The sequence below is a fragment of the Colias philodice genome, chromosome 16 (assembly GCF_061535455.1).
Source record: "Colias philodice isolate Cphi_HAF_F1 chromosome 16, ilColPhil1 Martin Lab GWU primary, whole genome shotgun sequence".
Lineage (NCBI taxonomy): Eukaryota > Metazoa > Arthropoda > Insecta > Lepidoptera > Pieridae > Colias > Colias philodice.
This window is the reverse complement of record NC_143101.1, coordinates 3,043,466-3,069,992: the sequence shown is the minus strand read 5'-3', so window position 1 is coordinate 3,069,992 and position 26,527 is coordinate 3,043,466. Positions and strand designations below refer to the sequence as shown.

Genomic DNA, 26,527 nt, shown 5'->3' with positions numbered 1-26,527 from the left:
AACCAGTAATCAACTACCTATAGGTACCAAATATATCGCTGCAATAAGTGGTGCGCGATTATTTATTTTCAATCTACATTGCAGACTTCACATTGATGTCAAGAATCAAGCTAGCAACAATTCAATGGATATGATATGACAATTACTCGATGGAGTGTGGAAGAACAATCCATTTGAGATCGCATTCCTTTTCGAGTTGAACGACCATCCGTATTCTGTCACTGAGTTGTGAATTATAATATCTTTTATCATTTAAAGTTGTATCTTTTGATCATGCCCTGCCTAAATTAAATGTTATAATGGGAACTATTTTATTCCACTGAATAGGTATTAATATGTACGCACCTATGTATTTTGTTGAATTAATTTGTAGTTGAAAGATAGAGTTTCTTTCATTTGTCAGGTCCAATGTGTAACGTTATTTTTGAATGTAGGTAATATTCGATATTATAATTAACTAGCGACCCGCCCCGGCTTCGCACGGGTACAATGCTGATACTAAATACACTACAGAAAAACTGTGAACGTTGTTATAAAATCATAGCGGCCGGCTCCGGCTTCGCACGGTTATAAAATACTAGCTGCTCCGCGCGGTTTCACCCCCGTGGCTCCACCCCTATTGGTCGTAGCGTGATGATATATACTATATAGCCTATAACCTTCCTCGATAAATTATCTAACACCGAAAGAATTTTTCAAATCGGACCAGTAGTTCCCGAGATTAGCGCGTTCAAACAAACAAACAAACTCTTCAGCTTTATAATATTAGCCCCTTGACCACCGACGGGCCGCGACACAATAGATTTTCTATTGTGTCTGTGATTCCGGGGACTGAGGGATTAATATAGATTGCAAAAGGCAAAATTTGTGTCGTGCTAAAATTACAATCTCAGCAATTTTATAAACTGGGTTATTCGCACGATAAACAGGTACCTACCTACCTGTGCCTATACTTAGTCAACTAATAAAAAAGAATTTCAAAAAATAACAGGCTTTAAGTATTTAGTACTGTTAGAATATGCCTACGTATTGTACTTGAAGACGAGTACCGGTGTTATGAGAAAGCAGGGACAGGTTTGTGCACTCTCCATCAACATTTTAACATAAGTCGAGTTTCGCTACTTGCACGTACAATGTACAGGGTAGGCTTAGATTATAAAATAAAATACAGATGGAGCATGACAACCGCCCGTCGCCCTTGTCAAAGAAAATACGAAATCAAAAGCAAATACGTCGCTTCTCCAGTGCTATAGCCTATAGCGCATATAGTGTCATGCAATACGTCAAAAAGGGTTTGCAATTTTAGTAAAAAAATGCTGTCTTGTGTTAATAAAACGCTGTAAAATTAGTTCCCGAAAACAAAAAAAAAAGATAAAACATCGTTTCACAGGTTTTCTGTAGATTCTTTGGCTGATTTATTTCTTTATACGAATAATAATTTTACAGATATGAAGGAATACAAAACTTCAACGTATGTTGCCAGTATTTTGAAAATTAATTTGCCATTTTTATTGGTAAAACGGTTAAAAGATCTTCAGGGTAATGCTGTTGGATTTTTCGATCGTGAATGTGATTATTTGTAAAGTGCACTAAAGGTTCATGATCATTATTAGATTATTTTAATAAGCATAATACATTATTTTGTTACTTTTATAAAGCTTAAAAACGCCATCTAGTCGTTTTCGCTAGCGATTTAATTTATGTGAACTCCATGATGGTTATGATGAAAATAAAATGTCCCGTATTCTCGACTAAAAACTACCGCTATTTGCATTCATATATTTTGAAAAATTAAAAATAATATAATTATTATAGTTAATATTGAAAATTTTTGAAGTGAAACTTCTTTATCGGGGTTGGAAAAAAATTTAGTGTAACATTTTTTCGTTTCGTTACGTGCCATCTTTTTCTTGTCCCTACCACGCGTGATTCGACGTATTTCTGTAAAGTTGCAAATTATTTTTTGAATAATAAGGTCATAAAGAAGTTTCACTTCTTACGTGTGTATACGCACACATTTTTTTATGTAATTTATTTAATTAAAAATTGAACACAATTTTTAATTAAATAAATTACATAAAAAAAAGGCAGGTACTTTATATAATAAAAGAATTTTTTATAATATTATAAAAAAAATATCAACAAACCCGAAATAATATTAAAATAAAAATTAAAACTTGACTGCTAATTTATGTTTATAGCCTACGTCACTACCGCGACCGCCACTAACATAATAATTCAGATGATTGCAATGAAACCGCACAACTCAAAATCGGTCCAACGGTTTATACTGCAGGGCGTGTCAAAGAAATATTATACATACATACATAAACTCGAAAAACATAACCCTCTTTTTTCCATAGTCGGGGAAAAATTTGGGAAATTTTTCAATATTTGGTAACATTACACGCACACAGAAGCACCTTGTACGTACAGTGCAGCGGCGAAATGACAGCACACATAGCTTTATTGAAAATGACGATAAGGGTGCACTCACACACATCAGTCACCGTCACGGCACGTCACCGGACAGGATTAAAAAAAAATATGTATCAATAGTTCTAGTATGACTCTGTTCCCACACGACAGTCGCCGGCGCGAAATCTATCAGTGACGTCACCGGTCAGGCACGTCAAATAATCTTTCCATACATGTATCATACTTTTATCCCCACTCACCCGGTGCCGTCACGTCTCAGTTCAGTCAGCGTCGTGCTACCGTCAATAATTGCTACATGTTCTCTAGCGTGACACACGTCTAATCACTGACTAACCTGATGTATGTGTTCAATGATTCAGTCAAACCGGCGACGTGACTGACGGACAACATGACGGTGACTGGTGTTTGTGGATACGTACACAAACCGTCACCGATCAGTCATCGGTGACTTGACGGTGACTGATGTGTGTGAGTGCACCCTAAATCATTCGGTTTAGTTCGGCAACGCTCCATCTGTCTTTTATTTTGTAATCTAAGAGGGTAGGTATATACCTATTTAGCAATACCAGTACATGAGTTGAAACCGTAATCATCTTTAGGTTGTTATACGATATAGAATTTTGTGAATTTTATTTATATTCCTGAAGGTAAAAACTTCGATTTAATCAAACTTATGGTGATACTTCTACACTTACAATCGTATTTACATTACTTATACAGATTTGAACAATTAAAAATTTAAAACATCATTTTACCCTAAACTCATTGCTAAATAATAAGTACTTAATTTTACTCTAAATACATCATCATATTTTATTCATTTAGGTACTTATTTCTAAGAAATTTGTAAATAAAACATCGTAAAAACTTGTAAGCAATACAACTCTTTTTGTTTTTGTCTCAATTTCAAACTTCTCAACTTAACTTGAACTGTTAATAAACAAAATTAGTTTTTGTTAAAGTCTAGCGAAACAAAATTGTGTCGTGTCTATCAATTCGTTCCGCCAATTTGCAATCAAACCAAAAAGTCCAAAACAACGAAGTTATTTGCTTGCGTCATATTTAATCTGTGGAAGAGAACTTGATGGCGCGGAAGTTTTCGCGCTTCAAGGTCGAAATGTATTGTTTCTTAAATATCTGACGATATCGAATTCAACTGTTCCATGAATGAAACAATACGAGACTTGAAACTTGCAGCCTTTTGTTCGGTTTAGTTTTGTTTGCAGTTGATACTTGATAACTATGATATGAAAAAACTTGCATACTTAGGTACTATTCTTTATTAAAAGCTTGAAAATTTAATACCTACATTATAAATTTTATAATATTAAAAGGGTAAGTAACTACCTAATTAATAATTATTGTTTGCTTGAATATAATTCACCTAAACTCTACCTATTTGTTTGCCTATATGACAACCGTATGCACAGTCCTAATTTCCAATTTGGAATGGTATAATTTGCACTTTCGATGAGATAGCAATTAACCACTCGTTGTCTTCAAGTTAACAAAAAAATTTCATCTGTTTTATTGTTTATAATCACAGAATAATGAATCAGATTTTGCATCGCGATTTCTATTTAAATTTTCTTCCTATAACGGTAGATTTTACGCAACACATGCGTAGATAATGTGATAAATGTGTGCGTGCAGAAGAAATGGTAATTATCGGAGATTGATGACGACACTGCATCCGATCTGACTTGCTGATGTAATGGCCTTGTTCAGGACTTAAGCTCATTAGGCGTACAGTTTTAAATACAGCTACAAAAATAGATAGACTTCAGACTTAGTACAAAGCAAAACTTGGCAAGATAAAAAAAATATACATATATTTATACCTACATAGGTACCGTCAAGGTTAATAAATTAGCAATATTTTGCACGGACATAGAACTGAATTACTTACGAATTACCTATGAAAAAATAAACTAATTTTAACACCAATTTTCCACACTTATAATTTTTTTATTATTAATTTATTACACATATATTTATCAGTTACAGACACATTTTAAAGTTACATATATATACAAATGTATTTTTTACATAATTTCCTGATTTAAAAAATACACTTTTCCGACCAACATTTTCTCATTGTCTGTCATAATTCGTCACATCAACGTTGCATTCCCGACTTTCCCACCAGCTGCTGCATATATCTACATACAAACTGAACAATAAATTTCCTTATACATACATATTTACGATACAAGTGCCATTGCGAAAATATCCGTTATTCCTCATAAACATGGTTTATGTTGTGGATGTATGTCGATATTTGAATATTAAAGAAAAACTACGATTCCTCGGTCTGTATAGAACGTCCTGTTAGATGATTGGAGCGTAACTGTATTTGTAATTCGATTGGTTATGTTCTAATGTTCTAACCACAGCGCAAATTGTGGCAAAATTCAATAAAAGATATGCTAAATGATGGAGAAGGTATGCAATCGGTAATGCAAGATCCAACTTTTATGCAATTAATCGATTTTAATACTTAATGAAGAATCTTGGATTGGGAATGCCATTTATACACTAGCAAAAAGTGGTGCCTTGGGGTTCTTAGTTTTCTTCCTGATTTCCCAAAATTACAACTAGCTTTTATTAACTAATATAGATAAAATAATATACCTAATTTTATATTTGAATGATTCATACCTAGACATCAATAAAATGCTATAGATAGTGGTATAGTGTAGACTGTAGAGTGATTAACATTTTTAAAATAATTTTAAGACCTGACTCATTTGTCTAAACTCTAAACGATGGACATTAAATTTAATGATCCATAAGTGCTTTAAAAAAGCGTACTAATTTGAATGAATAAATTTACTCATGTCGAATTGGAGATAGATGCGAATTAATTAACAAAAAATACCTCATAATAATTTGCATATCAACGCCTCTAACTGTTACAAATGTTGAGTAAGTCGTTTTAATTATAAATCGTATTAAACGCGCACTTACTGCTTAATACCTGTTCCACAATCTATTTACAACGGTATATGTATTGATCATCGACATCGACTCATTGATAATTTATAGATAGGCACATGTTATTAATTATAGTAAACAGATTGTATTTATCTCAGAAGCAGTCTTTATTTTTTTCTTATACGTCCGTGAAGTTGCTTCAAGTGTTTTCACTGTGGTTTTCACACTATATTTGATTGAAGCGAAGTATCATCAACGTTTTTGTAGAATATTATTTATATTTTAGTAGTAGGCGTGAGACTAACGTAACCTTAAATAAGTAATATTTTAAGTAGGTAACGTAATAAATAATAATACTAGACTAGTTCAATGTAATTGCAGCCTGATTGGAAACGCTTCATTGCTTTTAAAATCAGTGTCAGTCAACAGTGTTATTAACACATAATTAAATATTCAATCAAGAATTATTTTATTTAGGTACTATTCGATACTTATGATACAATAACTGTAATGTAACAATTAATAATAATTATTAATTAATGAAATATCATGTTGTTATTAGTGTCCCTAATAATAAGTATTAGAACAGTATTTTTTGTATTACTTAAATAGGTACAGAGTAATTGATATGAATATACTTAATCCGATTACATATGAAACGAAAGGAATTCACGAATATCGATAAATCATCTCAAAAAATGCTAATATCTTAAATCCAATATCAAACATTCACATATAGCTTACGTTTAGATAGAAAGTTGACGGCAAATAAATAAATCTACACTAATATTATAAAGAGGAAAACTTTGTTTGTTTGTTTGTTTGATTGTAATGAATAGGCTCATAAACTACTGGACCGATTTTAAAAATTCTTTCACCATTCGAAAGCTACATTATCCACGAGTAACATAGGCTAGGTTTTATCCCGGAAATCCCACGGGAACGGGAACTATGCGGGTTTTTCTTTGAAAACGCGGGCGAAGCCGCAGGCGGAAAGCTAGTAATTAATAATTAGAAATAAATATATTCAACAAATCAATCAAGTCCTATGATTTATGTTTATAACATATATTCATGTTTTACTCATTTGTTTTAATGGTCAATAATGTGTACGAAATAATAATAAACTCATGTTAGTTATTCATCGTAAATTATAAACAACTTTCTCAATTGTTTTATGATCGATTTCACACAATTTTAATCTTCAAACCTAAAAAGCCATTTAAAGGTACAACAAATAAAAATAAGACCTAATAACACCTAAAATCCATTAATTAGTATCCTATAAATCTTAGATATTTCTATTTTGTGAAAAAAATTCAAACAGTTGTGTGCGAAATATGAACTTGTCTATCTAGGAGTTCATAAACAGAATAAACAAAATTTTCATAGATTAGGTATCTGTAGTATTTATATTATACTAGCGGTCCGCCCCGGCTTCGCCCGTGATACATATTTACGTTTTCTCTACATAAAAACCATCCTCGTACTTCAAGGAACATAATAAAAAAAGAATTATCGAAATCGGTTTAGCCGTTCTCGAGTTATGCGCTTACCAACACATTTTGCGATTCATTTTTATATATAAGACTAGCGGTCCGCCCCGGCTTCGCCCGTGGTACATATTTACGTTTTTCTCTACATAAAAACCATCCTCGTACTTCAAGGAATATAATAAAAAAAGAATTATCGAAATCGGTTCAGCCGTTCTCGAGTTATGCGCTTACCAACACATTTTGCGATTCATTTTTATATATAAGATTATTCTTTGGTTGGTAGGTACATATAGGTATACGTAGTTGTTGTTCAACATCGTATAGCGTGTCGTAAATCGATGCTTATTTTTATATTTTATTTTTTTACTGACCTACTCATAGCTGATATGATTTTATAGCCAATTAAAAATAATAAAACGATTTACATTTTAAGTAAAAGCTAGTCGGCAGTGGAATATTCTATTTCTTCGTAATCTAAATTAAGTATAAAAATGTCTATACTTTCACAATAATAAAATTAATAGAATGTTGCAAATTTTGAATACACGGAGAAAGTGCAAACTAATAAAGTCCAGCATTAGCTTTTATAAATCACTTATGTCAAAAATAAACCTTGTAAACGACCGTTTGAAGCTCTTTTGAATAATTTTATTTATATAAAACAAGTTTAGGGATATATTTTAAATTATAAGCAAGTTTCGTCATAAATAAATTTGTTATATCATTTGAGTTAAACATAATTTAAATCAGCGGAAGACCCAAATTGATCGACAACAAAAAAGCGATAAATTTCTCACTATTCGCATGTTACCGCCAAAAACAAATTGATGTACATCTTGATATAATCGGAATGTCTCATCTGTTAGCATGACGGTGCGGAATCTGTGTCTGGTGAAACTCGGGCTTGAAAGTAAAAACTTGATGTGTCGCTGTCGACAGTAAGTAAGCTGGTAATCAATATCTATTTTTTACAAAGAGAATAAACTATTGTACTAAAAAATCTGCAGTAGCTTTGCATAATGCCGCCACTTTTTTGCATCGGTACAAATATAGATATACCTACATAACCTAGTAATACCTATACGGTCTACATTATATTTTCTGAGAACAAAAATGTTAGATTTGTTAGTAGACAAGACCACTACCTAATTAGAACAATTGTAAAGAATTGTGCGCAATGAACGTACGAATTCAAGAAATGTAGGTAGTGGTCTTATCTAAGCCAGAACGCAATCAGCTAAATGGTTTTAAACAGGTGGTCCTTCGAACTGGTTTTGTGTTTACACGGTAAACAACCGTGCTCCCTGTAAAGATCAGACCATAATATATTGTGAGTGCCTATTCCTCTTATTTCGTTTTCATTCAAACTATTTACTTTTGTTAGGTAGAGAATGCGCTAAATTTACGTTTATTTATATAGGTATTGAATTCCTTTTTGACTGGTGTTTTAAAATACCTTAAAATTTAGATAAATGCGATGCGTCGTTTACCCAAAGATGTGGTATAGTCTATGGGTATAGCAGTACTAGCAGTAGCAGTCTAAAAAAACCCCATTTAAATCTGTTGCGTAATTTTAAATCTCAGCATATATATAAACATACAGACGACGCAAAGCTACTTTTTTATACTATAATGTGATTTTTTTAATTAGTTTCTACTCGTAGGTTATTTTAAGTATGTAAATGTATGTACTTACAAAAAAAATTACCTATTGAATGGAACATTTTACAATTTAAAGAGAGAGAACATTAAGAATTTCACAGGATTCATAAATGACTTAGGTATTTTTCCCGCCGTAGAATCAGAATACGCGTGCTCTATCCTACATTTTGTACATCTCAGATTATATTGATATCGGAGCTACCAACGTTGACAAGAGAGCATTTTAGTATAGTTAGTTAGTTCTTTGATATACTGTTCCTCCTAAACGCAACCACTACCGCCAGCCAGACAGCGCGGACTCTAACCGAAATAGCAAGAGAAACAGTATATCAAAAACCCAACTATACTAAAATGACTTTTTTTTAAACGTTAATAGCTCCCGTACCAATAGTTGTCATTAGTTTGCAATTAGTAAACCAAAAGTATTGTTATTTAACAAACCCCACTCTTTCCAGGGTACAACACTAATGTGTGTGGTCCGAGGATGCGTGAGGAGGAGCTGGAGGTGGCCCTCAAGGTGGTCATAGTGGGCGATGGGGGTGTCGGCAAGTCCAGCATGATACAGCGGTACTGCCGCGGCACCTTCACCAGGGATTACAAGAAGACGATAGGAGTGGACTTTCTGGAACGACAGATTGAGTAAGGCTCACTTTTATTCCCTTTTGTTTCGTTTATTTTTACGGTTATTTTAAATGTTTACGCGAGAATTATACGAAGTTACGCGAGTATACTTTTATAAAAACAAACTCGATTGATTCTGGTAAGGTTTACTTTTGCTAACTATTTTCATATTTAACTATAACTATTTTGTTTCGTAGTTTGAAATGTTTCGATATAAAAGTGTAGATTTTGTGGATTATTCTTTTATCAGTAGTTGACTGATTCACGTAGCACAGCACATTACGTTTTGAATTCCTTTGAATAAAGACGAATTTTTCATTCTCGGACGTTTTTAAAAAAGTAAAAATTAGACTTTCACAAAATAAATTAAAAGAAACACCGTTTCTAATTAATAAATATTGTAATAATTCACTTGTCTCAGAATGTATTTAACAATTTTAGATAAGTAGGTATTAAATGGTATTAAAATATTAAATCTATGATAATACACTTTAATGCATTACATAGTTTTTGCAATTTATTATGCTATGATAAAAACAAATTACATGAATAACATTTCAAATTATTATTTCTAAAATATCCAGATAATTAACATCTCTTTGATTTTACTTTTAACTCATTATAAGTTTCGATATTTTCCATATTTTAATCAGAGTAAAAATGCATTATTTACTTTTATCTCAATATTCAACTATTCTATAAATTGTACAAAAACACCCTGTCTAAAAAGCGGAACATAATATTGCCAATTTACGAACATGTGAAAGCCCAATGTTTGCGGTAAATTTCGAGAAACGGGTAAAATCACATCTCGCGACACTTCATGATAATATTTTCTTTAGTGATGAGTAATTTGACCTCAATTGCTTATTGATATTTGCTCGTGAAATGCTTTCTCCGTTTTAGAGAAATATTGTTTATATAATATTATTATGTGTACTTATAAAATAAGAGCACCTTAGAATTCCCAATGTTTGCCGTACCGTATTTAAAAGCAAAAGCTGAATAAATCCTAATCACTAATCAGTAATTTAATGGTAAGGTAATAAAGTAGTGTAAAGTGGTAAATCAAATATAAACCAAGTTATCCAAGTGCTAAGGAGGCACTGCTTCTGTCTTGCTTCTGTAGAATGTAGTGTATAGACCATTTGTTTACAAATATATCCCGGTAACTTATCAGTTGTCTAGCTTCCATAGAACAAATTCGATACAATTTGGAATTATATAGAGCTGTCTGTGCTAATTGCTCGAGAACATTAAAACATATTTTATTCTTTAATATTTTTATTTTTTAGTGTTTTATGATGCTGGTCCTGGAAATAAACATAAAAGCAATTAATTGCCCATTTAGAATTGATTAATTTATTTCTCGATTAATTATATTTTTTATTTTTCTTGCAGGATCGACGGGGAAGAAGTACGGTTAATGTTATGGGACACAGCGGGTCAGGAAGAGTTTGATGCCATAACCAAAGCGTATTACCGCGGCGCGCACGCCTGCGTTCTAGCATTTTCTACCACGGACAGGGATTCCTTTCTAGCTTTGCACTCGTGGAAACTTAAGGTAAATATGTAGTAGAATTTTATTTATAGCCTAATCATAGATAGCGAAACGTATCATAATTCATAATATTGCGCCGTAACATGTTTTTTTTTTAATTTTTGGCATATTTTGTCTTACGCATGATTATAAACATAGAAGCCGATAATGCAGCACAAAATAGATACACATATCAGTGGTCACGACCCGACACATTCCGCGTATGTTGGCACCTAATCAACATCCTATCACATATCGCATGCATAAGTTCATCAAAATGTACATAATATACAAAACATTCGTGTCAAAAGAACGTCCACAAAATGTATTTATTCATATCCATTATAATTGCCGCTTTACTAAAAAATGCGGCGTGCAATGCGAAAGATGAGCAACAGTGCGTGGATTATTACAAAACTGGTGACAATTTCGACTTAAATGTATTGGAAGGGGACTGGTACGCAGTTTACTATTGGCCTCCGATACAACGGCAAAGGGACAGATGTGAATTGGTGAATTTCAAGAAAACAACAAAGTCCAATCTCGAACCAGGATGTGCTGATATCCCAGAGCAAAATCTAATTGAATCCAGCTACAAAACCTCAACGGGGAAGCCGATACACCAAGTTTATTATGGGCAGGATGAAGTGAAGAACCAAATACGGTCGTGCAATAAAGTTTCCAAGTATATTTTTATTGATGTGGATGATGGATACGTGCTGGGAATCAATTGTTCGAACGGTGGTCGAGGGGTGCTATTCGCGAGAAATTTGCCGACTTCTTCTGAGGTCGAAGATGTGGTAGAGGATATTGAAATAATGACCGGTCGTAGAGGAAGTCCTGATTGCCACCTAGCAGTACAACAGTGATATACTTATTATGTACATTCAAGTTTTTACCGGTTTGTGTATTTCTATGCTGTGTATTAAGGGATAATTTTTTAATAAATATTTGGTTTTAACACGTGGTTTAGTTCAAAATACCCAGGTTAAACAGATACATTCCTTGTAGAATATTTTCATATGACATTCTTTATAAATGTACAGGTTTTTTACTGTTACCTACACAGAGATTAGTATCATGCAAGAAATAACTGAGAAATGAAACATTAAGATAAGTGACGATGATAAATTGCTACATATTATCTTACGTTTGAATAATTAAGATTAATTATAACATGTATCTTTATGTAATTAAATAAAAGTACATGTGAACATACATACAAATTTTCAAAAAGAGTTAACATTGTTTCTTTTTGTATCAATTTAATGAGCCGAAAGCAAGTTTCTAAAACGAGGATTAATGAGTTCTCCGCTACGCTACATAAGAGATTTGGTACTAGTTCACAGTAGTTTTTATGTTCGCCTAATTTCTCTAGTTCACTCTAATCTTGTACCTACTGTAACTTTGATTAATGATGATACGGTTTGGAATGGATAGTTTTTGAATCAAGTTAGTAAGGTACCATATTTTTATTTGCACTCTTTATTTTTCCGTCTCCAGGAATTTGCTGTTCAGGCACTTTCAGCATATATATAAGTAAATATAACTATAACGCTGGCTTTTCTTCTAACAGAAAGATTATAATATTTAAAGCGACAACAAGAATGACAGTTGGACGTTGGTACACTAGTTACACCAATTTAGACTTTTTAGGGTCACGTACCTAGCGAAAGGGTAAAACGAGACCTTATTACTGAGACTTCGTTGTGTGTTCTGTCACCAGGCTGTATATCAATAGGCTATTTCAAATGTAGAAGTTTGGTCGAATAATAAACAGCAGTCCAATAATACACATAGTACGGACTACGGACGTCTATTTCTGATGGTGTTGTTTTGGTGAATTCAACGTATATTTTAATTACTATAATCGTAGTGACAGTTAACCCAATTATTATAATTATTTATACATACTTTCTTTTATTGTTTCAGGTGGAAAATGAATGTGGAGAGATACCCACGATAATCGTACAAAACAAAATTGATCTAATGGATCAGTGTGTTGTTGGACCGTAAGTATTCTAATTATTTTGTATTTAATTACGATGAATATTATTGTGTACATTAAATGGGCACTTGGGCAGACATAACTGCAATAACAATTAGATAGTCATAGTTTCCTGTGAAAAAAGATCATACAAAAAACGTCTACAAAAATAATGCTAAGGATATGATCATTATGAAATTGAATCATTATGAATAATTGTACAACATCTTCGCATCATTTATTATTGAGAACTGAATACATATAATCAAGACGGCAGTTTCTATTAATCAAACACAACTAAGAAATATTCAATTAAATATTGATTTTCAATTCAAAGATCTCCTCAAATCAGTAGGTACATTCGTCCACCGTCCTCGTCCGTACCACTTTATGGCAACTGCATTAAACATAAACACACCAAACAAGCATTTTTCTCTATGAACAGTGACGAAGCAGAGTTAGTAGCGCGCGCGCTGGGTTGCCGGCTCATGCGCGCCTCCGTCAAGGAGGACGTGAACGTCGGCGCCGTGTTCCGCGCGCTCGCGGCGCGCTGCCTCGCCGACATGCGGCGGGAGCACGCTGCTGACGTCACTGCACACGCTGTAACGCCTGTTATAGGTGAGAATAATATTGTATGCAACGTTTGCATCTACAGTATAGCTGGCTGCTGACGTCACGTGTGTTACTGAACGGAGACTCCTCTTTGCTCCTACAATAATACAATTCGCTGCTAACATCATAGCACACGATGTCGTGCCTGTTATAGGTGAGAATGGACTAGGGTACCAATGAAAGATTTGACTTTTCCATCTACCTTGTAATTGGCTGCTGACGTCACATACGTGTTACTGAATGAAGTGTCTTATCTTCGCTTCTGCAGTACTCTCTTACGTATTCTTCTATAGGCGAGTGTGATACTAATAATGAAGGTCTTATGAGTTATGCTGAGTTCATAATGAACTATTAGATGATCCTGTTGAGGAGATTGGTCGACGGGTTTTCGATGGAAGAATTTTTTTTTACTCCTAGATGTTCTTGTCATTTAAGAGTTTAAGAATAGTCTCATTAAACGATTTTTACGAATGGTCATTCATTATATAATCACCGAAAAAAAGTGATAATTTATACCTAATCGTATACCTATTCCTATTACCTACTGTGACAGAAACTAAAGTGACTAATTACTTCTTAAGCTTAATCATTAATCAATTTTATCGTTGCATTTCAGGAACTTTCACAAACCACAACAGCAACGGAACGATCTTACTGCGTCCAGTGAAACATCGGCCCGGCGGCAAAAAGAAAAATGTCTTTAAAAATGCATGTCGGATACTGTGATCTTATTGTTTTTATAAAAGATAAACTGATTACTACTACATGGGCATTTCAAAACTTGTTGCGTGTCATTTTATCCAGTTTTTGAGTTACGGCCAATACATTTTAGACTTTATAGTTAAGGAATAAGGTGCCTTTCATGTATATAAAGTTGTGTAAGTAGCCATGTATAGATATTTAATGTGCAATTTTTGTTCTTTTTTACTTTATGTATAAACGCTTGTTCATTAGCAACTTTAATTGAAGTTTTATATTTTATATTGAGATCACTTACTCTAAAATTACTAAATCATTTCTATTTTTATATAAAATTTTTACTAAAATGCCATGATGGTTAAATATTTTCAAAACTGATAAATGTCTTGCTGTTTAGTTTACTTCCAAATCTATGTACCACTGCCGGTACATATGACCTAAGTATACTCATAAGTATCTCTTATTATTATGTAAATATTGTATTTTTATGTTGTAACAATAAATTATTTTTAAAGACATTTGGGTTTTAATTAATTATTTAAGAGGTCATGACATACAACCAGAAGGGCAAATATCACTCTATCTATACCATATCTATACTCTATCCACGAAGACTAGTTAATATAGCGCTCTCTCTGTCATGTAATCCCATACAAATGACAAAGACAAAAAAGGTCAGTGGGCGTAAACCATTCTGAATGCACGTACGCATTGCGCTACTATTCTTTCCAAGACTTCACTTGCCTGTGTTATAAATTAGGCTAGTAGATACAAGTTCGATTAATAAAATTAATTTAAAAAAAAACTTAAGTTATAATTAACATATTGAATGTTAAGGAAAATAAAAACAAGAGTTTGTAATAAAATATTTACATCATTTATTTTCATTATAATTTAGAAAGATACTCGTTATTATAATAATTCAAAATATATTAATCACTATCCGAGGACGTATTCGTATCTAAAATATGAGCGCGTCTGCACAGTACGGGTGTCGGGTACCACGAATCACAAATGAGTCTATGTTTTCCCTACTAACTTGTATTCATCTACACTAATATTATAAAGAGGAAAACTTTGTTTGTTTGTTTGATTGTAATGAAAAGGCTCATAAACTACTGGACCGATTTTAAAAATTCTTTCACCATACGAAAGCTACATTATCCACGAGTAACATAGGCTAGGTTTTATCCCGGAAATCCCACGGGAACGGGAACTATGCGGGTTTTTCTTTGAAAACGCGGGCGAAGCCGCAGGCGGAAAGCTAGTGTAACATATTTGTACAACTATTAAAAAGTTAAATAAATAAATAACTTGTCTCCGTGGATAGAATATAGGCAAGTATTATACGCACAAATATTTGAGTAGGAAGGAATATCTTTTATAATATTCGTCTGCCCAGCTAGAACCTAAACGCACAAATTCACAAGGTGAAATTAAATAATTAAAATAGCTAGTGTTCACATGTTTATTAAAATGTATTTACTCTTTACTATCTTTTTGTAACATGGTATCCATAGAGACGAATCAAACGAACCAAGTTATTAAAAATCGCTCAATTATCTTAAGGCTGTGTACGCGGTCCGTGCGCTGTTTGGCTCAAATATGTGATTTTTCAAACCAGATTGTCCATCAACCACTTATCTTACAAACATATGAATTACTAATAATTTTAGGAAATTTTATTGTCTATGTAGTTAGTTAAGAGTTTTTTTCAATTAATACAGTATTTTTGAATACCATCAAGATAACTGATCCGATGATTACTTGATTTCACTTTTAGTGTCAATTTCGAAGCTAAAAATATCTGAAACTGCTGAAAGATCTAACACACAATTATTTTTAACTAACTGCAAAAATCCTTATTAAAATAGTTAGTTAAAAGATTTTTTTATTTTGGACTCCTAACTTACGAAATTAAAATCCGAACAATGTGATTTTTTTTAGAAATTATAGTCGACAAAATTATTATTTTCACCAAGATATTTGACTTTATTGAATATAATTTATACATATTGCAATAAAAGAATGTCTTACTTATAAGATAAAATTTAAAAAATCAACTAAGGTACCTCTATTATTTTTCTACAATTTTTTTTAAAGTACTATAAAACACTGCGCGCGACCCGATTAAAATCAGTCGGCAGCGAGCCTTTCCAGAGAGAGGACATGTTGCTCGGCGCTCTCCTGTGGACCTATGCTGTTCATAGTAAAAGGATAGCGCAAGCCGCGATCTATCGTAATAGATCGCGGAGTTTTTGACTTGCGTTAAATAGAATATGCGCTCTTAAGCGAAAAGAAGTGTAACTAACCTTACTATGATTTTTTGATTAGGTAAGGAACAAAATAAAAACACCACATATGATCAGACAGTTTATTAGGCTTCCGCAAAAGAAATTTAACAAAGAAACGCTAAAATTATTTTAACATTATCTTGAATAAGTCAGTAAAGTGCACCGACAGAACCACATCCAGATTACACAGAACTTACATGTTCACTCCACAAATCTATAGCAAAAACTTAAATTTAGACGGTAACTAAAAATAAATTTGGCAATTTTAATATGTATTAAGCATTAATTAACTCGAAATTAGAAATATCGTTAGAAAAACCTTAATTACAACACGTCCAATCAACCTTCCCACAGACACGGCGAAAAATATTCATAATTTGTAAACTGACTAATACTTAAAATAAACTTATTTATGAAAGGAAATAATATAATAAATATAGTGAAAGGAACTTACAATATTAGTTTATAGATATCATGAGTAACATATTAATATGAAAAATAAAACCTTTCACTTTTTTCAAAATTACGAGCTTAAATAATTCCGTATACTATTCGCCGCGTCTCAACATTTTTCCTGTTCCTTCCAAAGTCACAGTCATTCCCACCTACATTTTATTCCACTGTTTAGTTCAAAAACGAACTAAATACATAGCACAATAAGATTCATAAACCCATTACATGGGACTAATATACAATAAGGCTACATAAGGCGGGACGAAAAACAAAATCTGAATCATTGACTTTACCAATTACGTCCTTTAATTATATAAAAATGTATACGATAAATCGCCACACTATAATCTCAACTCGAATAAAAACTGGCTACACGTAAACAATTTAAACTGCTAACCGTAGAAAAAAATAAAAAAATGAAATAACGTATTCATAACATAAAAATAATTATATTATTTCTAAATAAATATGCACAAAATCACAATTGCCAAAGCATAACACATGGCTGAGCGACATCAATGAGATCTTCGCGAAACTGTATACGATAATGTACTTAATGTGCGAGTAATATAGTTTACATTCGCGTATACGATTTCACAATCGACAAAAGCGGAGCGGAGATTGGCGGAACTAAAAATTAAGCAATAATATTGATATAGGAAAAATTCTAAGATATTTTAAAACGATGCGTTTTGCATCAGACTATCGACTACTAAGATATTATCCGGGTACAAAATTGAATATTACTTGGACAGGAAGATGTACAAATCTTCTATATTTATTAAAATGCCGATATCAAGCCTGACGTTCGTAATATTTATAGAATTTTCTTTAAGTCTTTTATCCTGAAAATCAAGAGCTTAAGCTAGCGTATAAAGAAATTACTATGATGTAAAATATCAGTATAAAAAATTCTTATATTGTATTCTCCGCTTTGCTTTTATGAATTTCGGCGTTCAGTGTAGCGGATACATAAGGAATGGGTATGGTGGATGTGTCTATAACGAATATAAATATTTTCCTGTAATATATGGGAATACTTTAGAAATATTCTTGCTTATTGCATGAAATGAATTTCTACCAATAAAAATTTAATCAAATAGACAAACCATTTTCTATAAGTTTTGATTGTAATATTATTGTTTGAAGAAATCTTGTTTCAATAATATTATGTTTTCTTCTCATAGAAAATTTGGAAGTTTAGTATAAAATCATGTTATTTTGGCATTATTTTAGATATGTTTTACACTTTACAGTATACAAAACTATTGAATTTGACACCGAATAGATATGTTACAATTATATTATGTAAGTTATCTTTGCATTATCCATACAAAAGAAAGTTACAATCATAGGAAAAGCCTAGCAATGCACGATAAATTTACCAATTTCTAAGAAATACAAGTACTTATTATATTATGCGGCCTGACTGGCTACATACAATTTAAGAAAAATAATTGTAAATGGATTTTACCTTTCATCATAATAGAACATACCTACATTTAAAATGCCAATAAAAATCATTTTAACTTCGATGACCACAACCAATAGATCTATTATTTGCAGATTTGTTCCTTTCCTATTATATCTCGAACAAGAAATTGCAAAAAACACATACTATTTTTCTGACCATTTAACTACCACAATATTAGGACGAAAATGACAAAAAATCCATTTACAACATTCGAATAGACACATCCACCGGCAGCAGACCGCTCAGTCGATCCTCAGCTCCCTCAAAGCTCACGAGTACGTAGTCACATTTAGTTTCGCGAAGTACTCCAACAGTCCTTGGAGACGTTTCTTAACCCTTTTCTGGTCATCCAAAGTGCAGCCAAGTATGGCGCTTTCAAAGTTCTTGTCCGTTCCACTGCTGGGGTCTGGTTGGGATGTGCACGCATTCATGTACGTTTGGCAACGTGAGTGCGCGACCACTGCGTCCTCGTGTACGGACATCACTAGCTGGTCTATGTACATGTTCACCTGGAAATTGAGAATAATAGTTAGGAGTGAGTGAAACGTGCAAGATATTTGTAATAACATACTTTAATCTTTGTTTTTTATACTTGTGAAACAGAGTTACTTCATAAGATACATTGCGTTGCGTGATGCGTCTATAATATAAAAAGGGAATTAAGTGAAATGTTTTTAGAGATGTCCCCAAAAATTAAGTATTTATGACATAACTATTTATAATACATCATTTAATTTGAAATTACTGTATAATGGATATGTGTTGTGCTTTCTAAACGCAATTTAACATTAAAGCAATAAACGATTAATTTACAGATTACAATTGATTGGAATGCAACTGAGAGCGTTATATATTTCTTAAACATAAACGATATTATTTCTTACATTTAAGGATAATTAATAAATGTTTCTTTCTTCTTTCTTTCATTACCAACTTAGTACAAATAAATGCACACTTTGTTTAATAATCTTCCAGTCAAACATCTGGTAACCATTGAATAGCATCGTCAATTTATTATCCTCAAGAAGTTACACGTGTCCTGAATCTGAGTCATTGATTTGTTTGCAAGCCTAGAATTGATATCAAAGTCATAGTATGCCACAAAAAATTCCAGTTTAGGGTGTTAGGCGTACTAATGAAAGGCTCACATACGAGGCATACATATTTAATGCGCTCGGCGTATACGTCCGGCGATATCGATAGGAAGTTGTACAGTGTAGGTACACTGCGTTACACATAATACATTATATCTTTAGTAGGTAAGCAAAACCCCTACAATATTCCCCCCTTTTACAAAGAAAAATAATATGACAAAAATTTAAACAATGAATAAAAATCAAGTAGATACAAGTTACTTTAAAGTTACATAGTTGCGAGGCAGAGGCAGGACACGCTTGTTTACGAACAATTTGTATGATAATTGTTCGTAAACAAGCGTGTCACGTTACAATACGATAAGTTACAATTGCGAAACATAAAAACAAAATAAAATACAATATGATGACAACATGTTATTGAATTGGAGTGATTTGATACAAAAATAATTGCATGAATTTTACGCTTATCGAAAAAAAATAACAACATTGATTTGAAAGTTGATAAAAATGTCTACGAATAAAATAATAATTACGCATAAGCCGTTGTTTGAATTCTCTCTGGGGAACGAGACATTGCAGTTGTCACGTTCTGTATAGTCCATTTCTTAAGTCTTTTATTTATCCATTTATATATGAATATTGATGCTATTGATATTATATATGATACCAGAACACTCAGGAATGTCAATTTTTAACACCCCAAGTGACACTAGCCAACTGCAGTTATATAAAGACAGATTATCCCATATCCCAGTTGCGTAAAATCTTTCAATATAAGCAATTTACATTTAATTTTAGTTACACTGCACTATACATTCATACCGAGGCGTGTTAAATGAATAATCAGGTTTATGACGAAGATCATCGACCGAATCGACCGCCCAGCGTTCACGGCAATTTGGGTAATTACCACCTCAATAATTACTGCAATAAGTAATAACAGCTGTTGTGTAGACGTGATAATTGAATAATCATTCTATTATTGGAATATATTATGTATATTGCTTGAAGTAGGAAACATTAATTTCATACATTTTAATGAGTCCTTCGGCGGTGGGCAAAATTTCGGTAATTTATGCAAAAATCAATTTTGTTCAATGCTATTCCTAACCTAAATTATATACAATAAAACCTATTTTATTTAAAATTGTACCTTATAGCGCACAAATAACTTAACTACGCAGTTTTTAAAATAAATAAACACGGATGCTCATTAGTTTAATATTCTATTCTGACTGTAAGTTGTAAATATTTATGTAAATATAATTTTGTGTGTTTTAAAATTAAAGTCGTTTACCAAAGTGAGTTTTTAGTTTAATTTATTTTCTTTAAATCTCGGGCTACACGCTATAACCTATATAATTTATAATCAAGTATAATTGAAATTAACTGGACTATTAACGAATTACGAATTCAATGCCATATTTTCAACCCCCCATCTCTCAGACTTACGCACTTTAAAACTGAATATTGACCATATTAAGCAATACGTATGTAAAAGTTCGAGTAGCGTTAGTGGTTTTAATCCATGTTCATTGTATTTTAATACACCGAGACCCCATTGCATATATCCAACCGCAACGAGCTATCGACCTTGCCAGGGCCTGTGTATAATGTATCATTTGAATTCCTAGCGCGCCTGGGTTCGCGTGCAAATCGTTTTACGTGTTGTAAATTCTTTTGTGATACTTTTTATGCATACGTCATATTTTTTATTTATATTTGCTGTATGGAAAAGTATATACTTAGTAGATTATTTGAGGATTGCATTAACATAATATGATACGAAGGTTAATAAATTTCAAAGAAATTTATAACAAATAAGGAAAAAATTGTATGCTATCGATAATCTGATAATAATAAATGCTCGCTCTTTGAGACCTGTTTATTATCTACCCTTATAATCATAAGATGTAGCCCAAAAAACATTATTTTCTGCTGGCTTGTTTCAAACTGTTCGAGATATTATTATGACTCTACAAGTATTCCTCAATAAACAAAATCAGCTTGTGAATTTCACACATTTAAACAAAGAAAAAAAAACGTAATGAGTAAACCGTAGTAGGAAATAGTAATTTAAATTTCTGGTATAGAGTTAGAGATTAAATTTGTGCCGAGAACATAAAAAAAACTGACCTTAAAATTGAATAACGTAGCTACAGAGTAACACAGATTACGCATACTTTATTTTACAAAATAATAAAAACAATAAAAAAGATACAAGGCCGAAAATTACAAAACAAACAAGTCAAGTGATGGTTATGCATGATAACTTAAAAAAAAAACAAAAATTTGTTGAACGCATAAATATTTAATTACAAAATCTTATTCATTTTCCAGAAAACAAGAGAAGCGTGTTAAATTATATCTAGAGACACAGACTAACTAGAGATATTTCAGCCATCGACACAAATATATTATATCAATGTATTTTCATTGATAAGGCTCTCAATGGAACTGTCTATTGGCATAAAACAGTCATCACTTGCTTTTTTTGTATAAACATCATATATCGCTAGGATGTGGTCATGATAACATTAAGTGTAATCATAACAGTCAATATTTTGTTGAGAACGGAAATAAACACGATATATTTCAAATATTAATGCTATTAAACTAAATGTTAATTGTTAAGGTACAAAATATGCTGAGGCTAAATATGCTACTTCTGCAAATTTTTATGGTGGCGATATCATTAGTCAAACCACAGTTGCCCGCTCTAACAGTCTTTCTAACGGATTTTGAAAGCGATTATATTGAAGGGTCAATATTAAAATCTATTAAATAACTCTTTAATTTCTAAACGTGTTTTTCCACCGTAGCGTGGGTCCACCATGCGTAGCGAGGGATGTGTTTGTAAAGAACCAATAGTATCGCTACAAACAGCATTTGAAACAATACTATTGGTTTATTTATTTAGAATTTGCGACAGAGGATACAGATTACATTTGTTACATCTAATTGTTCTGTGAAGTGATTCTCGCATCCTCGCACATCTCTGGTAGAAAAGCACCCTAATGCGTAAAATTACCACACATTCACTAATCCATACTAATATTATAAATGCGAAAGTAACTCTGTCTGTCTGTCTGTTACTCAATCACGCCTTAACTACTGAACCAATTTGCATGAAATTTGGTATAGAGATATTTTGATACCCGAGAAAGGACATATGCTACTTTTTATCCCGGGAAAATGACGCAATCCCGGAAATCCCACGGGAACGGGAACTACGCGGGTTTTTCTTCGACTGCGCGAGCGAAGCCGCGGGCGGAAACCTAGTAAGTTATATTTTCCTGGTTTAAGACAAGTCTCACCTGATGCAAAGCTTCCTCCTGCTGCTGGTCGCGGTCGGTTCGCACGGCCACTTCGACCGTGAGGGCGCGCGCCAGAATACGGTCCGCGTAACGGGCTATGTCGTCTTTATCACCTGCAAGCGGATATTTTTAGCTATTTTTTATAAGTTTTTAAACAAAATATAAGATGTTATAATGCTTGATTAATACTAAGATTACATAGAGGTATTTTCTGAGCTAGAACTTTGAGATAGAAAGGAAGGAATCTATGAATTTAGTTAATTTATTTTATTTAGAATTAGTTGAAAGCTAAATCAACGATAACATAGGCGATATTTTATTAGTTTTTGTTAGAGATCAAGACAGATTTTTGGTACAGATTTGTAGACCGTATTAAAGTGAAACTTTTATTACATCGTCTCAAACTTTTTGGTCTGTGTAGCGCATGTCGCGTGACGGTCGAACCGTACGATAATTATTATCGTACAAATACGATAATTTTGTGCCTAAGTTTCACTTTTACCGTAGTTTCATAAAACCACACAACATTTTTTTATAGTACATATTTCGTTTTGTAACAATGATTACAAATATGTATTGTTGATTTCGTATGACATTGTAGATTTGCGAACGTATACTACGTCGCGATACGTGCATTGGAACGCAGATTAGACTTGTTACAAAAGAATCTATACTAATATTATAAAGAGGAAAGGTTTGTATGTATGTATGTATGGTTTTCACGCATAAACTACTGGACCCATTTTGATGAAATTTGGCTCAGATAATCTTTAGACCCTGAGAAAGAACATAGGCTATATCTTTTATTGCGAAATATGTACCACGGGCGAAGCCGGGGCGGACCGCTAGTATATCATAAAACCTCACTCTCAGTCTCGATTAATCATGACATAAAGTTATCAAATAAACCTATTAAAAAAAAACAAGGATATGAATCAAGTTAATATCTTCAGCACAAAAATTGGTGTTGTTTATTATATTATTATCAATGAACTTATCATCATGAATTATCAGAATTGTTAGGTGAATAAACTGGCTAGTCACCTGATGTAATTTTTTTATACACATTGAAATTTATATTTCCTATATTTAAAGTTTATCTTTAGAGTATAGAGATATAATAAAACTTATTAGAATCAATTTTGTTGTTCACACAGGAAAAAGAGCATTATAAATAATAATGCAAAAAGGAACATTCATAAAGTTTAAGATTCTATAAATAAAAGCTTATTTACTTTAATGATGGCTAGCCACTTTTCCTGACTTCATCTCAGCATAAAAAAATATGTTTAGTTTATATGTTATGCCTTCTAATGGTAAGATAAATATTTCTTTTTAATTTTTCATTTACTGTCTGGGTTATACTATAACATACTCACAAAAAAATCTAACATTTACTCATTATGGATACACTAGTAATGCAGTCAATAACACAATCATAACAGTAATCCTACTAAACATGCATCTTGCTAAACCTCATTCATAATTCTACAACAATTCTGTAACTAAGTTTATAAGTGGCATACAAATAACTCACATTCAGAGATATCAGTAAGCAGTTCCGAGTGCTTGATGCTATCAAGCGTAGACAGAAGGGAGTCCTTTTCCTCCTCAATCCTCACTGTGTCCCTGCGGAGCCTCTCCACTCGCAACTCCACTTGGTCTAGTACAGCTATCAGTCTGTATTGAATTAATTGATAAAAAGTTAACTCTCAATGCAAGTTACAACATATAATAATATGTTTGGTATAAAAATAAAAATTATAAATACAATCTATATTTTAATTTTTTTATAATTATTTTTATATCATAATGGATAATGTAAAAAGCATATAAAAGTTGTGTGATTAAAAAACTACAAACTTAGCATTCTCAGGCCATTAATAGAAATACATTGTATAAATTTTGATTTAAAGTAGGTAAATCATTAAAACCAGTCTATGGAGTAGTAGTATAAGAAATGTGTGGGTGTTTTGTATGAAAAAAGATTGATTGTATCTTGCTGCTTGCAGCTGTATATTGCGTGACGCTGAATATTCAATCATTTCAGAAGCAATAACGAGAACAAAAATGTTAATTACAGTTAGCATAAATATCTCTTGTGATGTTTGTAGAATGTATTAAACAACTATAAAACAAACACAAAATAATACTTTACAACTCATTTTGGTCGTGTGGGCGCTAGTAAGTCATTATATTTTTATAACGACCGTAAAAATTTGGATGACCAAATATGGGAGAAGTGCGCTACCATATGGCGTCAATAATTATAATCGAGCGTCTGGAATTATTTGATTAGAACGTCACTAGAGAAAGTGTATTAAAACAATGATTACCTGTCTTTCGGTGCCTGTGTTCCTAAAGCCGAGGTTTCGTCGATGAGGGGTAAACAGGAACTCTCCGCCGAATGTGTCCAGTCCGTAGAGTACAAATCCACTTCCATCTTTTCCACTTTATTTGAATTTAAAAGAATGAGATAAACAATTCTATAACTTTCGGGAATTTTGTTGTACAAGTCAGGAAGATAAATAATACGTTCTCGCTGCAGCCTGCAACAGAAAACTTATGTCATTTATGACAATGACAAAATATTACGACAGCTGACTAATAGTTTGACAGCGGCGAAGAAATATGAAGTTTGTATTTTTTTCAAATATGGCAATAATACCTCAATTAGGTCGTTCGAGCAAAAAATAGAGGAGGAAAAACATAGGAAAAACTAGGAAAAACATTGAGGAAAAGCAAAAAGGACAATCCCATTTGGATTTATAACAATCTTATATTATTGAAATAAATACCTTTCAAACAATATTCATTAATTTTATTTTATTCTAAAGTTTAAATAATGCAATTTACATATTTATATGGATTGTTAATTATTATTAGGGAAATAAATAATAATACATCAACAATAAAAATTTAATTATCAGGCTAGACTTTAGAGGAGAGGAAAATAATCTGTAAAAGTTTCCAACTATTCAGTACCATAACAGTTGCAAAATACTCCAACTAGCAGAGCTAGCGCCTAGCATCAAATGAAATATGCAGAGAAGAATTTATTAGTGTTTGAATTTTAGCCGAGTATAGTGGTAATTAATAGTAACTTGATTCACAAGCAACAACTAAAAATATGCAGCCACCTTTTTGCCCTCATACAAATAAGGTTGAATTTACTTTGTTGTATTGATCAGCTAGAAGTGTGTAGGGTAGTCGTTATTCGTATTTTTTAGAGTAGTGTACCTAATGACGGTCTTAAACATTACGTAGATTGTAGCATGTTCTTGACCACTACTTGACTTATGTAGGGAATAAAATGGAATAAAATACCTAATTGTAATACATATTATAGAAAGTATAAAATAAAAAATAGGCGAGAAATAAAACAAGTTGGTATTTTATAATATTATATTTACATACATTTATTTATTTCTTAAATAATTACTAACAAAATCTTAGGTAAATTTTTAATTACCTCATTATTACATCTAGAGCCTATAATCTATACATACCTTAAAATAATACTGAAAAGATTTAACCCTTGTAATTTCAGACAAAATATGTTTGATATTTTTCGTAAATTAATTCCAAACAAATATTCATAATTTCTTTATAAACCAAAATTTATTCTTTGAATAATATCACAAAGTTGTACAAATAAAAGTATGATATGGATATGTTATATTATATAGAAATAAAATTTATATTGCAAAATATAATAATCTTTTACTATTAAAACTACTAAGTAGCGGACGGTACAACGACATAGAACCATCTATTAATATTAATTAAAGTTATAACTTATATTTCATTTATGCAATTGTTAGGAAAAGCGATATTTTTATAAGTAGAGGAACAGAGAATAATTTCATTTCGAACATGTCATGATGAAAATCTATCTA

At 32.1% G+C, this 26,527-nt stretch overlaps 3 protein-coding genes across 3 annotated transcripts in view; 2 read left to right on the top strand and 1 right to left on the bottom strand.

Annotated features, from left to right (window-relative positions):
- Positions 1-14,509, top strand: part of Rab23 (RAS oncogene family member Rab23) — a 32,298-nt gene extending 17,789 nt beyond the window's left edge. The window contains exons 2-6 of the mRNA XM_089705364.1: positions 8,990-9,173; positions 10,557-10,719; positions 12,628-12,707; positions 13,128-13,300; positions 13,911-14,509. Of these exons, the coding sequence (XP_089561490.1) occupies positions 9,019-9,173; positions 10,557-10,719; positions 12,628-12,707; positions 13,128-13,300; positions 13,911-14,020 (681 nt within the window). The 5' untranslated portion in view covers positions 8,990-9,018 and the 3' untranslated portion in view covers positions 14,021-14,509. The remainder of the gene's footprint in view (positions 1-8,989; positions 9,174-10,556; positions 10,720-12,627; positions 12,708-13,127; positions 13,301-13,910) is intronic.
- On the top strand, positions 10,811-11,656 carry LOC149481514 (uncharacterized). The gene has a single exon (XM_089705365.1). It carries the CDS (start codon positions 11,019-11,021, stop codon positions 11,562-11,564), a length of 546 nt encoding a protein of 181 aa, XP_089561491.1. The 5' UTR covers positions 10,811-11,018; the 3' UTR covers positions 11,565-11,656.
- A 1,844-nt stretch (positions 14,510-16,353) lies between the features above and the next one.
- LOC149481512 (BAG family molecular chaperone regulator 2) lies at positions 16,354-25,203 on the bottom strand. The gene is made up of 4 exons (XM_089704557.1): positions 24,965-25,203; positions 24,166-24,308; positions 22,629-22,741; positions 16,354-18,723 (listed from the first exon to the last, which is right to left on the bottom strand). The coding sequence occupies exons 1-4, from the start codon at positions 25,069-25,071 to the stop codon at positions 18,484-18,486; spliced, it is 603 nt and encodes a 200-aa protein (XP_089560683.1). The 5' UTR covers positions 25,072-25,203; the 3' UTR covers positions 16,354-18,483.
- Positions 25,204-26,527: the final 1,324 nt, after the last annotated feature.

Excerpts from the sequence above, each read along its gene's own strand:
- LOC149481514 (XM_089705365.1), top strand. The coding sequence starts at position 11,019 with ATGTATTTATTCATATCCATTATAATTGCCGCTTTACTAAAAAATGCG.
- LOC149481512 (XM_089704557.1), bottom strand. The coding sequence starts at position 25,071 with ATGGAAGTGGATTTGTACTCTACGGACTGGACACATTCGGCGGAGAGT. Across the intron at positions 24,309-24,964 it reads ACACAGGCACCGAAAGACAG|ACTGATAGCTGTACTAGACC; the intron begins GTAATCATTGTT and ends AATTCAATACAG. Across the intron at positions 18,724-22,628 it reads AGGAGGAAGCTTTGCATCAG|GTGAACATGTACATAGACCA; the intron begins GTGAGACTTGTC and ends CTCAATTTCCAG.